The sequence below is a fragment of the Enoplosus armatus genome, chromosome 8 (genome assembly GCF_043641665.1).
Source record: "Enoplosus armatus isolate fEnoArm2 chromosome 8, fEnoArm2.hap1, whole genome shotgun sequence".
Taxonomy (NCBI): domain Eukaryota; kingdom Metazoa; phylum Chordata; class Actinopteri; order Centrarchiformes; family Enoplosidae; genus Enoplosus; species Enoplosus armatus.
The window spans coordinates 10855511-10873296 of record NC_092187.1 but is presented as its reverse complement, the minus strand read 5'-3'; the positions used below and the strand labels follow the sequence as shown (position 1 = coordinate 10873296).

At 41.1% G+C, this 17786-nt stretch overlaps 1 protein-coding gene across 2 annotated transcripts in view; it reads left to right on the top strand.

Annotated features, from left to right (window-relative positions):
• Nucleotides 1–6942: 6942 nt before the first annotated feature.
• clstn1 (calsyntenin 1) overlaps nucleotides 6943–17786 on the top strand; it is a 33817-nt gene continuing 22973 nt past the window's right edge. For both annotated transcript variants that reach the window (XM_070910236.1, XM_070910234.1), the window contains exon 1: nucleotides 6943–7024. In XM_070910236.1, coding sequence (XP_070766337.1) covers nucleotides 6943–7024 — 82 coding nt within the window. The remainder of the gene's footprint in view (nucleotides 7025–17786) is intronic.

Sequence of the window (17786 nt, the reverse complement as noted above, 5' to 3'; positions counted from 1 at the left end):
ACCACCCATCATGTCAGCTATTTATCCATCTATTTTAACCATATTACTTTTAGCTAACTTTAAACCATTTATCCATAACTTTTAGCTATTTGAACTATTTATCAGTTTAGCTATTAGCTATTACTTGTAATTTCTGTTTTGTCAGATTAGTTTTTTACTCTACAATCTTTGGCACCCCCCTGGGGTAGCTCTGGTTGGAAATCACTGGACTGCAGTACCGAATATATAGATACACTTTATTTACATTTGAACGCAACAACTTCACAATGTCCAACATGTCTTTATTAATCAGCTGCCATCCCCAGGGCCTTAATTTTCAGTGTTCAAAATGGGAGTCACTGAAGAGCCAAAGTACCCTGCCGATCACAGATGACTGATTGGACTCGATGTGACAGCCATGTCAGTGCCCCCTCCCTAAACTCTCCGACACAATAAAGCCAAGGAGGTGAGAGTGTGACACCAGCTTGACCCACAGTATGAACACTCCCCATGACATGTCAGAGGTGACCTTCTGTGGGGGTCAGGGATCAAGGTCTTAAAACAAGAACATCATAATCATGGCACCCACACTCCTCCGAGCAACCTGATGCCCATCTGGAGGAATCCGCCACACATGGGTGGGCAAATAGAGACATTTTCGTCAATGAATTCCAATTTTATATTCTGCTTCAGATGTACATAATTAATGCAAATGAAATCAAACATGTTTGACATCTGATATCAGTGATAAGACTGAAATAGGGCTCTCATGAATATGGATGTGGCTGAAGGTGCGGACTGAAAGCTTAATCTGCAGGGTCCTTGATCCCTATAGAGAGGTCTGAAGAATTCTGTGAGGTTATCGAGCCTCCATCTGTCTGATTCCCACTCACTCCTGCCATGTGTTTTTAGTGCCCAGGCCTTGTATCAGTAACAATGGGGCCTGAGAGACAGCTGACACTGCTGGCTATTGACAATCAAGAGGGCCATAGAATACCCAGAGGATACTTCACAAGCCAAGGAGTTGCATAACATAATAATATAAGACGGAAATGAATGTATACTGCAGGTATGAAATAGAGATCACAGCTGTCAGACTACATCAGAAAACATTTCTCCAAACAGCTTCTTTGTTCATAAACCAAAATAGACAAGCAGGGCTCTGCATGGCATAAATGTGGAAAAACAAACAGGGAAATAAATAGATTTCTTGTCTCATGGGGTGAACGGCATAAACTAGCCTGTAGAACTGACTGGAATTGTAATATGGCTTCTGATGAATGAGGGTGGGATTAGTTTAAAAAAAGACAAACTGGCTGTGCGTCTTCAGAACATTCATAGTGAGAGTGTGTGCACACGGAGGAAGAGCTAGTGGTTAATAAATGACCGTGAGCGACAGCCCAGGCTGTAAGATAAATGAGAGCAACTTAAGTGGAAGGGAATCAATCACAGAGGGTAAGTTTTAAATGTTCCCTGTGGAGAATGTTTGAATTAGACAGCACAGGCAGCTTAAAGGTGCATGGCTTCAGCTCCCTGTGTGATTTGTTGCCAGACTCCTGCACACGCAGACCCACTGGCTTAAAAATTCTCCTGTGAAAGAACTTGATAACATCCGAAACTTCTAAAGTGAGATTTAATTTCCCGCAGCCAAGGATTTTAAAAATGTATTCATGGGCAAAGTCTAGGAGACATCCGTACTAAATCAGAAAAAAGACTGAAGTCTGGCTGTATGTAAAATTAATCATTCAACAAAAAATGTTCACTGAAAATTGAGGCTTATAAATTTATGAGGTGACACACATTCAGGTTTCACGGGATATATTTTTGATTATCAGATAAAGGAGTTGAGAGTGAATAAAAATTAAGGCAAATTGGCATGAAGAGCTATAATCCTCTGAAATAACTTTTCTTTCTAACCCTTCCCTTGGGCCAATTAAGTACTGGGACATTTTCTCCCAGTATTGAACTGCTTCTTTGTAAAAAAAAAAGACACCAATAACCAAATAATTGTGTCTGCACACATCAGTAATACAAAATCACATGTAATTATGGAAAGCTTTGGGCTCTCCAAACAATTACCTTCTGAGCAATTATCTCCAGTAAAATCTGTGCCGATCAGAAGAAAAATGGGACAGATAATGGATCTACATCGTCTCCCACATGTTCCAGTAGCTGGGAAGGAAAAGGAAAACCAAAGCTCTGCAGGATAATGACACAAGCTGCAGTCTAGACACGAGACAGGAAAGAGAATATTAAGAAACTGTCGTTAAATGGTCACGACTACTTTGATTCCCATGATAACGGAATCTTTTTCATGCTCCGTCTGCTGCCAACCACCCACCATGATTGCAGCCCACAGTAATGTCTCCAACAACGTGATTCCTACGGTCAGTGACTGAATATGTTCAACCCCCCAGTGTATCCACCCTCTGTCCACACTGGCAGAGTGTATAACTGAAGCAGAAGGATGGAAACTGAGATGGAAGGATGTTGAATAATGTGAGCATCCATGAGGCATTCGCGACCTTCGACCATCCAAATAATGTGCTGTATATAATCCCAAAATCTTTGTCTGGGGGCTCGAGAAGTGAGCTCAGTCTCCGAGACGGATGGCAAGTCAGGTTCTTTTTTTATACTAAGCAGCCATGTAGAGCTGTTCATATTCATTACCTATAGATGCAGTAATATAACTCTACCTGTGTCCGTCTATATATTTATTTTGTATGGGATATTTTTTTTGCGGCATTTTCTAAACTTATCGATTTATCAAATAATAATGGATAGATAAATTGATAATGAACAGAATCATTAGTTGTAGCGATGCATGGGATTAAGTAACATGTGACACACATTTGTATTAGGCCTATCGTACCATTATTATTGAAACAAGACATCAAAGCATCTTCTGCGGTATGTTTAGGGCTGCAACTGAAAATTATTTTCATTATAAATTAATCATCATTAATCATATTTTCTAGATTAGCTGTTTAGTAAATAAAAACATCAGAAAACTGCACATCACAATTTACCAATTTCCCAGAGCCCAAGGTGACTTTTGTTTGACCAACAGTCCAAAAGACAAAGACATCCAGTTTACTATAATGTTAGACAAGGAAAACCAGCAAATTCTCACATTTTAGAAGCTAGAACTATCTAAGCAGTCGACTAATTGATTAATCAACTTGTTGTTGCAGCTCTACATGGTATACACTATCTACAAAGACAACATGGTGGGCTCAAGATCTGATACTCGCATGAAATGTGCAGCTATGTATGTTTTTTTTTGTCACACTTCCATCACAATCATCTTTACTGAACTATGAAGACATTTAACCCCAAATAAATATTTTTTTATTTTTTGTTTTATCTTTTAAAGCGTGGGAGAGGAAATGAAATGTTTGTGACTGTACTTAAGTATGAATTGCTTAAAGGTTCAGTTCACCTAAATTACAAAAAAAACAAACATTCTTTCTCACTTACTGTTGGGCATGCACATAACTTTCAATTTCATATGGATTTCTTTGGGAGAATGTAATTCCAATGAAAATGGTTCACTGGGACATTGTTTCAAATAAAACAAGTCGCTGTTGAGTTGAGTTTTAGATGTTGATATTCACGTCTGTGAGCACCATAAACAAAATCTGATTCAGCTCCATTGCATTACGGAGGCGGCAAAAATCTCAGAGACAGGTATCTCAAAACCTGAAAAAGAAAATGTCTCTTTTAGTGATTTTAATATGAGGCATTCAAAGTGTAGTAACAACGTGTTGAGGATGACAGCGTCATCACTTCAATAGCTGTATACAAATCAAAAACCTCACCTTCATTTGCAAATTAAAAAGCACAAAGTGATTACCAATACGCAAAGAGCTCACCCTGAAGAGCGGCAGTCTTTCACAGCAGTGGGTGATATGGTCTGGAGGAAATAAACACCTTCCTGGCCATCCGTTGACGTCTCACACCTATCCACCAAGCCGTCCTATTGCCTGCTATTGTCCCCCAGAGGAATGATAATGGCCACTCTGTCTCTTCCCCAGAGTGCTGGACATCTGTGAGGGAGGGAGAAGGGGGGGGGGGGGCTTCCACTTTCTCTTGGTCACTTCATGTTGCCAAACTGGAAACAAACAGGCATTGTGCTTCAGCGTTGCTACTGCCCTGATGCCGATAGACTGTCCCTGTTTATAGACCCATCACTTAATTGTGGCCTCTCACAACTATGTCCATTCTCTGCTGTTTCGCCATGATAATTGCAACTATTGAGACTGCATTGAGGTCTAATGGCTGGCCTTTATTCTTGCAACATTTATATATGTTGTATTTTTATTATGCAACATTGCAGTTGTACCAGCATGGCACATAAAATAAAGCTTGTGTAGGGCGATGTAGGCAAGATACCTGCTCTCATGTTCACTTTCTATCAACAAACTAACAACAAGACTTTCCATTATGGATTGTCGTGCTGACCTTTTCATAGGAGCCTCTCTGAGTTGTAAGAAAACAAATGAAAGTCACATGTGTCTGAATTTGCATGAGTTGCAGCCATATCAAGGTTGCTCAATCTTATGCAAGAAACTAATGTAGATGTTCGTGAGTAACCCTCTGATTGCATTGCACCCTCTTCTCCTCAGGGGTGCTATCCATATCTGAGGGTGTTGATTAGATAGCAGCCCCCCACCCACATTTACACTTTGAAGCTATTCTCACATTGCCATGCACTTGTTGTTGTGTGGTTGTTCTGCAGGGTGAGGATAGTAGTTCCCTCATAAATGATCAATATGATGCTCATTTTTATTGAATGTTGTACAAGTCTCTTTCACTGTGACTGATTTTTCTGTTGCTCTGTGGAATAAATTCGGGGCAAAAAATTAAAGCATGGATGTTCTTCAGATTTACAATTCCCATCTCGCCTGTCTGGACTAAAGGATTAAACAAGTTTTTGGGCTTCAGAGGCACATAAGCAGTTTCACACATTTTAGTTTGTCACATTCTGGTAGTGTCATGTTGTTGGAATATCCATTTTGCCATGCCTGGATTATCTAGCCAGGGCCTCAAGGCAGCATGTTCTATGGGTCCACACTCTGCCAGCAATACCCTCCACCCTGAGCCTATGTCCAACTGCGGGGACTGATACCTAAAATGTCCCATTTTTGGTCTACAAATATTTAAGACAGCCTGTATGACCATAGGTAGAACAAATGTATTATCAAATTACAAATTTGTCTTTGTCTTAGAGGGTCCTTTTTGGCCCCTGAGCTTCATCAGTAAGTGTTGTGTTTCATCCGGTAATGCACTTCACATTATGACGATCCCTGGGTGCATATATTCTTATAGGCCCCTTTGTATAGACCAGAAGGCATTTGGCCCCTGCCCTTAGTCTTAGTTTAGCCGTCTGTGCTAAACTAGCTGCGTGAGCTCCCACAATAAAAGTATTGACGTCACTGGCCATCGTTGGACACATGCTGCCTTCAAGTTCTCCCGTTAAGGTTCGATTTCTGAGCACCCAGCAGAGGCAGACCTATTTTCAGCAGAATGAAGAGGAAGCAAGAGAAGAAAATAAATTCTTAATAATTACAGACTTTTTGGTTTGAGTTTAGTTTGGTTTAACAACAACATCCTCATATATGTAAAATCAGACTTTGTCAGGGTTGTAATGATGAAGTCCTGGACTTATTTCCATAACCGTCCCTAGTGTTTTCAGTCCACCAAATGGTCAAGTACAAAGGATTATTTTACAAATGTCAATGCTTTTGCGATGTATGTGCCTGTAATAAACAAATATGCAAATACTGTATTAAGTATGACAGAATATTAAACAGTCCTTTAAATTGCACCTGTGTGAGTGTTGTTTTGATCCCAAACTGTCCAGTAGAAGGGTGTTTGTCTGAACCATCACTTAAGGGACTGAATTTGGGTGATAATCAAATCCAAGAACACTACGCTGATTCCAGTGAGCATGTGTAGACTTTTCTTCTCAAAATGCCTCAGAGAATTTGTTTGTTTGTAAACACAGAAGTTGGACTGCGTGCTTCACGTCATTGGTGCAAACAATTAAAAGACAGATGTTCATTTTCTCAGCTGTTTCAGCAGACACCTGCAGACAGAACATGTCACACATGCTGTGTAACATGGATTCATTTAGTCTGAGGTGGGGAGTGTGTTAAAAGCATACAATCTTGTAACAGTAATAGCTGGGCTGACCTGCTGGGCCCTAATTAACCCACTATTCCTCCCTGTCTTTGAGCAATTGGTAATGAAATAATGAAGGTCTTTAAGCCTACATTTTGACATAGGACACTTTAAGACTGGGCCTTATGATCAGATAACAAAGCATCTTTTATTATGTCAGTTGATAATGTGCTTTAGTTGTGCATATGCCCCCCAACAAAAAAAAGCACAAACTAGTTGACACCCAGGGCAGTTGCCTGCTGGAACCTGCAGGAACTCTTACTTAAAATGCCATTTACTTGTTATTTTGTTGGTTTAAAATAGGACGTCTCGAGTTCTGACTTACAATCAAAGACCGGGCAAATCTCTTATTTCATTAAGGTTTTTGCAGGTCAAATCCACATCTGATAAATTCCAGTTGCTAGCTTAGTAAACTTCCACACTCGCCTTCTTTTGTGCTATATATTGTGATTCGGTGGTCAGATATTACATAAAACCATGTCATGGAGGACGCAGGAACGCATAACGAAAAGAGAGTGTGTGGGATTCAGTGCGCCCGGAACGTGTCTACAAATGTCCGACAGTCCCTGAACGCAGCAAGCTGCAAAACTGCGAGAGAAGCGGTGATTGAAGAGGATAGCAGAGCGGCGGTGGCGACGACGGCCATCTTAGAGCTACCGTGGTAACCGACACTCATCTCCTGGATTTTATTTTTCTTGTTAGAGAAACATTCCGCCTGACTGACAAGGGAAGAAGAAAGTTGTCTTTTACTTCGCCGCCGTTGAACTCGAAGTCGGGATGCGGTTCCGAGGGAATAAACAATTTGCATCCGCTGTCGGACTGGTCCTCGGACTATTATGTGCGGTGGAGGCAGCTAAAGGTAACTAAGCTGGGATTTATATCCCGTTGTGTTTGTGTGCCTGTAAGTGTCGGACAGGTTTCTCTGCGGTTTGGAAGCGGTGGGGCTGAAAGTTAGTTTCTCCTGGGCTTTCTGGTTGCTTCCAGACGTTGAAGGTTACAACAGAAAACGTTAGCTAGGCTGTGCGGTGCAGAGAGATGCGTGTTCAATAACCTGTTCAGGGATGGTCAGCTCCGGAGCCGCAGCAGCGGATGGATGTCGCGAAGTATCCCGCCGGGCAGCAAGTGCACCCCGCGATACTGTGTCTATTTTAACCCAAAACAACCCACAAATTACACATTATATCCTAACTACATTTATCATCTGTGTGTAATATTATATCTTAAAGCGTAGATGCTCAAAGTAGGCTACTTTGGAGATAATATCAAGGCCACGAAACGACCCCCTTCTGTCATCTGCATTCAGTCTATTTTGGGTCCTGGTCTCTTCTAGTCGCTTCCCAACAGTCTGATTTAAGATTTTTTGTATCTCACCCTTTGCAGAGTTTGTAAGATTTTTTCTTAACTCCCACACGTCTGGTACTCCCTGTACTCACCTCGTTTTTAAAGATATTTGAGCATATCTGAATTAAGGCGAGTGATGATACGTCTCTTAACCCCCCTTTTTTAAGATTCAGTGTTATTAAACCACACAGGTTTATTCTGCCATTAGTGGGCTTAATGCTTCGTTTGGCAACGTTTTGGTCGCTCCAGGATGGAGCCTGACTGGCTACGCATTGCAGATCCTCTTCACCAGCCCCTGTTTTGTCAGTGGATTTAAAAATGTATGTGCTGCGATGGCAGGTTTACGTAAAATGCCCCGGAGTAGGAGTTGGGCCCGCTTGTGACCAGAGGCTGTATATGAACTGAAAGTGCAACAGCGCTCTTCATTTGCAATGTCACCTATGGACACCGTCACACGCTGAGGAGAGACATGCCTTTATTTGCTGCAGGGCGGTCCACCCCCCTCCTCACAGCAGCTCCCTGCTCAGACATGAAACACCCTCGTTGCATGAATTTATAGGCTGTGTATTAACGTTAAACTGAATCCACTGACTCCCCAGTGTGAGCTTCCTCTTTCAGGGTGTGTAAAGGCAGGTGCGTATTAGTCACTGGCCATATCAGCATGCCCGGGCAGTCACCAGCGCTGGAGGCCAGTGTGTGTTGTTTTCTTTTAATGCTACACCCGTTTTATGCTCTATGATCAAAATAAAGGCCATGAAAAGGATACAGAAGCCCATAAAAGTCTGTACTTCTTACTCGAGCCATATTTTTCCTCGTTGCCATGTCAAGCAGCTGAGAATGCACAGCAGCGGGAGGCAACCATTTGTATAGCACTAACTTAATTTCTTTTTTCATCAATCAAAAGGAAAAGGCCTGTAGCAGTTAGTCCTGGAGAGTGTGTGAATCTGGCTTTTTTTTTTTTATGTTTTATGTCGCCAAGTGTGTGTTTGTGTAAGTGCACCTGCTGGCTTTCCTGCCCTTATCAGCAAAGGAGACCTGTGAAATCACCATCTTGGTGAGGGCTTATCTTTTCCTAACCAAAGGTCACTCGCTTATTTGTGCATTTTGTGCACCGCCTCTTGTCACCTGCAGTCCGGCTTTGTGTTTTCATGGATGTAGTTGATTCTTTCTTTTTTTATCACTGGCCACCTTGCAGAGGACGAGGAAGCCAATACCCCTTGTTACCAAATCCTCTAGTTTAGATGTGTGCAGATGATTTGGTGTTACCACTACAGAAACAGAGTGAGATAGAGCTTCAACACATTCAGGTGAATTTACCAGCATTGGCAAGGGATTGTTGTGGTCCTCAGCTATCCGCCTACACAAACATTTATCACTGATGACATGGCTACAACAAACCTTGAAGGATCTGTTGAAAAAATATGTTTTTTATACACATCAAAATTCTTACCTAGACTCTATGATTCATCACACTGCCAGCAAGGAAATGTCAGTGTGTGTAAAACTGGTGCAAACTCAGATGGTCTGTGGCAGGCCTGTTGAACCTTCAAAGCATTTTAGGCTTTTAACTCTTTGGTGTTGTCCACTACTGTTAAATGTTTTTGAATAGCCTTCTCACCTTCTTGTGCATCATGGTTTTTGTCATTTGTTTTCAAGGTCTTCACCCATGCTGTCTGTTTCATTTTCTGTTACCATGAGCAGCTGCTGGGTGTCTCCATGTTCTAGAGTCAAACATTAGGTCTGCTGAGATGCATGAGCTTCCTCTGTGCACACACAGCCAGACAAAGGATAAAGCTGGCTGCTGGGAAGTTCCTTGGCTCATTCGTCATCGAATTAAATAATTCTAGTCGAACAAATTGGATGCCCTGCTTTGTGTGGCGCTGAGTTAACAGATGTGCTCTCCTCACATGGCTGTAAAGAAGTACACATTACAGGTTGGGTGCAAGTCTTCCTCGTCTTACATTCATTGGAGGAGCCTACCATTGATCCACTGAAAATTGCATGGCAGTTACGGTTAGAGTAATGTATCGGGTCAATATTTTTCTTTTTTCAAATATAGTTTATTGGTCATGTGGCACACCTCTGATGTTCCTCCCTGACCACTTGCTCTACAGCGTCTTTTGTGTTTTTACTTGAAAAAATATTGAAATGCTGATGTATTTTCACAATAGCCATCAATTTATTTTTCAAACTAATTTACCACTTGACTAATAATTTCAGCTGTAGTCTTAATGCTTATTCACAGGCTTTTCCACCCTTACATGTGACCGTCAGCCACTTCACTTTAAAATTGGTTTAAACCTTTTGCCTGGCTTATGAAACTCTCTCCTCCCAAATAGGTCTATTGATTAGAGGATCCAAGAAACCAAATGTAGAATGGCCACCATCAGTGTCCTGGTTGACCCTGGGGAAATAAACATGCTCACATGTTCTGTTTGTTGTAGACACTCAGGTTCCCAATTTTAAACCTTTAAGCTACCAAAAATCTGTGTGACATGTGCCATCTTGCTATGTTATGGCAAACAGAAACTATGTGGATGCACACAGCTGACAATGACTGCATTGTTCGCCTCTCCCATGCAGCTCTGGTAACACTGTTGAGTGCCATCATTCAGCGTCAGTTTGCAGACTGGTTTTTCCTCAGAAATAACACAATTAAATACCAAAAATGTGATGACATTGGGAAAGAGGTGAATCAGTTCAGTCTCGGATGTTTCACTTTGAACATGACAGGGCTTTATCGGCTGGTTAAACAAAAAAGAAAATCAGCTGCTGTCAGTGTCACTCTCTGTGGTTTTGATTGATAGGACCGATTTCATTTGATGTTTAGTGATCTGCTCCATGTATCCCATTGTGTCCTGTCACTACAAGATTCATGGATTTAACATCATCCGTCACTGAACAACATACCCGTGTTCAAACTACATAATCCTAAAAATCTGCTATTTTAATTCTGATTGGCTGATGGCAGCCATGATTTTTAGAGAATACCTCAAGTCTGCCCAGGAATATTAGGGCTTTGTACGAGGAGCAAATTCTCCAGTGAGCCAACTCATGGTCCCTGAGATGTGACCATTTATCTTTATAGTGTTGTACCATGTGTATGCAAATGTCATACGTTTTCAGGAATGTTTAGAGTTGTTATGTGCACATGTCAGCAAAATTGTATTGCCGTTTGTCAACATTATGGTAATCCGTTATGGCATATTTGACTGCCATACCCACAAGATATATTGGCAGATATATTATAGGAAAACAGAATGCTTGCTCTTTGGGTCAAGGCCTAGGTTTACACCAAACTTCATTGAAATCTGTAATGTGTTTGTTGAGATATCCTGCTGACAAACAGACCATCAGGACTGAGGTAATGAAGGAACATCAGCATTGTTATTAAAGTGGGATTTAAAATTGATTACTGCCTCCGTGGAGTAGTATAACAACCATTAGCAAACATTTACACTGTCTTGCCCTGAATAACAGTTTACTTGCCCTACACAGAAGCCCCGTTCCTACAAGTTGATGCTTACATTTTTTCAGTATTTATTCAGAGATTTCTCAGAGGAACAAAGGGCTTTTAGGCCCAGACCTCAGGGTCGGGATCTTGGCTAAGCACGTCACAATGCGGTCACTGTTACTCAAACCCCCCAAGAATGTGTGTATGAGATAATCCCCAGAAAGTGCAAAATTGTTGAAGCATTTGTATGTGGTAATTTGGCACATAGTGCTGGAAAGATAGGCCATGAGAATACTGGACTCAATTTGGGTCGGTGGTGACTTTCCTCTCATCGGTGCCTTCGTGGGGTGAATGGAGTCAGTGAACCGTCAAGAATGGGTCATTCAGTTGTGAATATTAAGTTGTGCCAGATGACTGGGAAGTTCTGTTGACCACCAAGAAAGGAGTTTACATTCATGTGAGCCCTTTGTCTTGATGTTATACATTGGAACTGCAGAGCAAAAAGTAATATTCAGAAATTCAAAATATCCAAGATTTTGATTAATTGATTTAACCTAATATTGTATAATGAAATGTATTAGTTAAAAATCTGCTCAAATAAGTTTTGTCCGTCACGTGATTTTACAGAAGCATCACCTTGTGAAGATAATATCGCAATAAACCATCCAAATCCACTTCATTAAAATGTCAATATTGAAATTGAGTGCCTTAAATCTGAAAGTAATAGCCAAAGGTGCACAGCGCATTGTGTTGTTTTTATTACGAGAGTGTAATAAAACCCAGTGCAGACAGGTTCTCAAACCATTTCTGCAGCTAGTCTGGCTGTGTTACCTCCTCCCCTGAGTCCCATTGCTTCCAGGAGAAAAATTGGCACTGCAGAGCTACTCACATTCGGGCGTGTCCACATTAAGGTTCAGGCTCCATGGGAAACAGGTAACCTGAGAGCACATTACCTGCCGCAGGTCAGCTACACCCGAGTGCCTGTGCAGAGCTCTTGCTGTCTCACTCTCACTTCTTCGCTCTCACTGGCTCTTTTGTGCCGTTCACACAGAGAGGTGATTGAGTTGCATTCAAGGCTCCGCGGCTCCCAACCCCCCCTTCAGAGGAACGCCGCGGCCGTCAAGGGTGTGTTCACTCTGCTGGGCAGTTGAGGCTGCGTAGAGGACAAACAAATGTTGTTGCCTGGCAGGGAGAACTGAGAGGCTGTCCTGTGTGAGCAGGGTGTTTGGGGAGTGTGGGCCCCTGAGGTCTGGGTTTCCTTCAAGGGTCTTCAAGGCTTCCCAGAACAGTCCCCAGTCTGTGATGGAGATGGCTTGCGTCAACAAGCCGAGGAGCTTGTAAGGCAAGACAAACAGAGAAGTGTGCCCACTGTTTCAGACCGTGAGCAGATTGTCCATTGATTATATTCCTGGTCCATGGAATTAAGAGAGCCACTCACCAGCATCATTGAAGTCAATGCTTGACTCAGATTTGCATGCATCCTATACCTTCACCTATTTGGTTGCAATTTCTGTTAGTCTCTGTTGGATATTTCTGACTGACATCAAGGAGGCCTGAAGCTGCCTTCCAAACTACCATGAAGGGGCCCTGTGGTTGTTGTTGAAAGAACTCCTGTCTACCAGGAAAGCCCTGCTTCTGGCAGGCATATTCTGAGGTCGTTGATACAAGTGGTGCATTTTGCATATTCTTCTATATTTTTGTTTTCACAATTTAAATTTTCCAAAATGTTTTGCCGTCTCCCTGGAAACACCTCAAGGTCTGAGCACAGACACTCCCTTCTCCTCTCCTCAGTGTACTGCTGCAGCTAATGGGACAAATATGAATTACAACCTGGCAACAGAGAGGCTTTATTTAGTCTGAAACAATAATAAGACAGCCGCACGCTCCGCTTGTAGACCATGCTGACACTTACGGTGCCGGTGATTGGCAGGTTTTGCTACTAGTTTTAATTTATTCACGGGTAATAAAACAGTTACACCAGAGTGTAGACTGGTTATTCTGTATTTTTAATCAAAGTTAAACACATCCACCAGCTGCTCAGTATAGGATTTAAAACATGTACATTTATTTACACTGTTTGCAGTCAGTATGATAGTTTAGTAGTTTGTAGGTTTTTAAGTACGTACTGTAATGTAATCTCAGATCTCTCTGGACATAACCATGTAAGTCACCAGGTAATAAAATGGTTGCAAATAGATACTTGAATTATTAGCGTTGCTTAGTGGTTGACCTGCCTTACAGTGGGGTGTAATAGAGCTTTACATTTGCACATAATCAAAGAAGACGAAGGCTTGCAGGTTGTTGGACAAATATGAGCTGAATCGATAAAGCAGAGCTCCACAACGCGTCACATGCCTGACACCTGGCTGCACCATCATCATTACACAACACGCCCTCAGAGGTTCCCAGGCATTATCAGGCAGATCATATGATAATTACAGACTGATCATCTGCTGCAGTGATGCTGCTGCAATCTGGGCAGCTGTGGTGTATTTCTCTGGTTCTCCCAGGGTGTGACCAGTAGCCTGCGAACAGTCTGGTATCATCGTATTTTTCGTTTAGTCTGTGGCAGTAGTGGAGAGTTATACTGTAGCTGGACAAGTGCAAAGCTTTGGCAGAATGATTTTATTCCCCCTCCATGAAGAAGATACATCACAGCGGTGGCATGGAGGGAGAGTGAGCGTGCACAGGCGTCCTGTTGAATCTCAGGATTAGCAGGACCTATTATGGCCCTAACAGTCTCGCAGGAAGTATTTCATCACGGTTAATAGGTCAAACTGTAAAGGTTAGGCTTCAATAAAAGAGCTAGGCGACCATAAAGGGCCTTTGTCTTTGTTCCCATGTGAATGGTCAGTATGTTACCCCGTTCATTGGGGGTCATGAAAGAAGTCACTGATGGCATGACACTGTTTAATATGTGCTTCCACAGAAAATGTGTTAATCCTGAAAGTTTGGAGTTTTATATTGTTGATGTTGTTGACAGGTTGTTTTTCCCATTAAGAGAGAAAATCCACAGAAAAACACAGTGTTTCTATGCAAAGAGAGGTGAGACCTATTAAGCCTACACTATATGACACCATTTATTGTCCTGTGGGTAAATCAATTGCAAGAAAAGCACAAAAGTTTATTATACTGGACAACAAATGGTTTTATATCAAAGGGGACTTGGTAGTCTACTCGTCTTCTTGCTTTGTCTACCACCTTAAAGTTCAAAGGCAAGTGTCTGTGATTGATCGAAGTGGTCTCACCATTAGTACTACAATGTTATTGCGGCAATAATGATCCTGGCTGTTGTATCGGATACTGATACTACAAAGCCTGCATGACTTTATTTCATACTTAATTTAAACCATAGCTGTTAAGATACAGTATACAAAGACTACTAGCCAAACAAAACCCAGCAAAAAATAAATGCACATGCACTCACTTGCCAGTAATATTAGGTACACCTAGCTAAATTGTATTGTGTTATACTGACAGGCGTTTTGTCCACCCCATTTATATCAACGTAGGTAGGCCCCAATCTACATCCTCCAAAATGACAGTTTAATCAACATTGCCCATTTCTCGACATGACAAAGCCTGCATGGTCTCTGGTCTCCAGGTGGCTTGGCTCGGCACAGCACAGCTTGGCACACAGTCACACCAAGTACTCCTTGTATCCCTGTCCACCTGTGTCAGAACAGCCGTGTTTCAACTCTTTCTCTCTCTCCAAAACGTTCTTGTTCCCCTGAGTTCTCCCTCTGTTTATAATTTGGACATCTTAAAAGAGGGTTCCAGGTGTTGTGCAGTGTTGTTGTGTGGACATCTTTACTCAGTTCATTGTATCATGCTCATCGTTAGACACACGAACTTGGAGGTGATTTGTTTTTGGCAGCCTTAGTTGCTTTGTTTGATGTCTCGCTTGACCTTGTCAGTGAATGAAATGGACGCATCCCATTATAGGATTAAATGTCATTGGCTTTATTTGCTGTGTAACAGGATTGCATACCAGGTACTGTGTTGCTGTGCTGTATGTGGGTCCAGTAACCTGCCATCTGTGCACGTGTAGTAGTGGCTTGATATGTGTGTTTGTCCCCAGCTTCTGACACATCATGTATTTCTAAAATTATTTTATTTTGCCTGTGTCTGCCAGATACAGTTTATAGTAGGGTTCATTTTCTGTTAGATGTTTGAGATAGGTAAATAGAAATTTATTTTGTGGTTCATGCTATGTTGGCATGGCATGACACTGCCTGGCTGAGATTTATTATTAAGCAAGAGGCAAATATCAGCCCATTATATCTGTGTATTTATATCCTAACCTCCATCTAATATTTATGTTGAGACCAGTGGTTTCTCTTTGCTAGAAATAGATTGGTGGGTCACTGTTATTTTTTACTTTTTCAGTCTTCAGTTTAGCAGGAAAAGACAATTACCCCAGAGAAGTGCCACAGCATTGTCTTTTGTTCTCTTCAGCAGTTATATTCAATATACAGATATATAATGGAGACAGATTCTCACAGAATGATTGTGCTCCCATCACGGTTAAACATTTTGTCTCCTTATTGTTGTGACCTCCTTTAGGATTCAGGACTACTCTCTCTTTTGGCATTCTTCATGGGATTAAAGCTGAAACAATTAATCAATTAGTTGAACAGAAAATAAATACGCAATCAATTTGATAAATTAATTAATTGTTGATGTCATCAATCGAGAAAGAATGCCACCCATCCCATTTGTCTTGAATTTTAGGATTTGCTACTTTTCTCATATAATTGAATATCTTTGAGTTTTGGAATTTTGGTCAGACAAATATAAATCTAAAAATAAATAAATATAAAATTAACTATAAATATTTTACTACATAATTATTAAGACATGTTAATTTACAGTGCAAACAACACACAAACACTTCTGCAGTATGTCAGAGGGATGAGTTTAATGTTGATCAGTTTACTGTAAAATATAAAGATAAAATTATCTTTTTTTATGTGAGTGAAGGACTGTAGAGTCTGCAGATTGTAATTGGGCCAGCAGTGAGTGTGCATTGCATTAGATGAATTGATTTCCTAATTAAGTTCAATTAAGAAAATTGCAGTCTTCCATGCTACACACCCTCAGTGCTGCAGCAGCAGCTCCTCTAAGACTGCCTCAAACATTTCAAAGCCCCTTTCCTAATCTCATTTCATCCTAAATCCTAGAGCCTCCCCCTCTGAAAAAACTAGTCCCTCCCTTAAATACAGACAGTCCCTACTTTATTATCCTAGAAGCCTTGTCTTAAAGGTAGTATATAGTATCTAGTAAATCACCCCGTTTCCAAGAATAATGGTGTGTGTATTTGTGCAAATCATCATGTCTTTGTTGCTCTGTGTCAAATGTTCTTTGCCGAGCAAGTCACAGCACAACAAATGTTCCTCCCGTTCACTGCAGGCTTGCAGGGGGGTGATGAAGCTATCTTGTCAAAAGGGCCTTGTTGGCAATTTCACACAATGTATGTGAGAATTTCACGGTTTGAATAAAATCGTACTTTAGATATAATTTCATGGGGGGTGTGAGTAAAGGGGGTTTGATTTTAACAGTGATGCACAGCAGGTGTGCAGTTGGCTTTTGTCCTCATACCTACAAAACCTATCCCTGAGTATATCTGCATCATCTCTTATTTGAATTGGTCTGTGCTGCCCATCTCAGATCATTGCTGGGAATTGGTGTGTTCTGTCAGACTTTGCTTGACAAAGTTGATTGGCTGTGGCAGAGTTATTCCAAAATAGCACATTTACTTTACCTGTGTGTGTTTGATTACAGTGGATGAAATGCACTTTCTAATGTAAAACTCTTTTTCACATTACTTTTTAAGGCTTGCTCATCAGTCAAGGTGGAGATACAGTACATGTTATACAAATGGGCATAATGCTTTTTAGATGTAGGGAACTAGACCAGACGGGAAGGGCAGAGGTTGGTACTGGTCAGGATTAGGCCGAAATGTTTTGCATAAATTTGCAGGAGCTTTGAGAATATAGATGACTGATGTTGTACCATTTAGTGCCGGTGCGGACATGGACAAATGTGAGGCCCACATGTGACCTGGCTAACAGTTACTTTGACTCTGTGGAAGTTAAAGCAGATTATTGTAGTAGTCTGGCCTGGCAATCTGTCTAAAGACATCCACTTCACTTCAGGCCACGAGATGCTCGGCTTAGACGATTTATTGGGCTTGATCATTTCCAAATTACTGGGAAACCCAGCAACTCGTTCTTACTAAGCACTGCTTATGTAGAACAACATTTAACCAGAGACGTAAAATGATAGGAAATATTTAAAATTTAGTGAAAATGTCTTTATTTTGGCAAAGCCCCCTCTTAAAATAGAACCTTTTGTGTCATTGTAATAACTTTTAATTAATAACTTTTTTGTCTTTAGTAATTCTGAATGATTTTTACACAACTAGAGTTGCATATACTATATCATGCTGTCATTTTATCATTGCTAAAATATGATAATAACAGACCTTTTTTTTTTGACAAATGTGGTTTCTCTCTCCCCTCATTTCCTTTCATATCTCTTCTGTCGAATCTTTATTACAGGCATTAAAAAGGCCCCAAAAATACTTAATGTGCTAAATGTAGTGAGAACGTATCTGTTCCCTGCTAAGACAAGCAAATGTACATTCAGGTACACTTTGCTAGCACTGGGTTGGACCCCTTTTTGCTTTCAGAACTGCCTTAATTCTTAGTTGCATATACAAGGTGCTGGAAACATTCTTCAGAGATTTTGGTTCATATTGACATATATAAATAAAGTATTTCTGATTGATAGCATGTCGGCTGCTCCTGTTCCACCACATCCC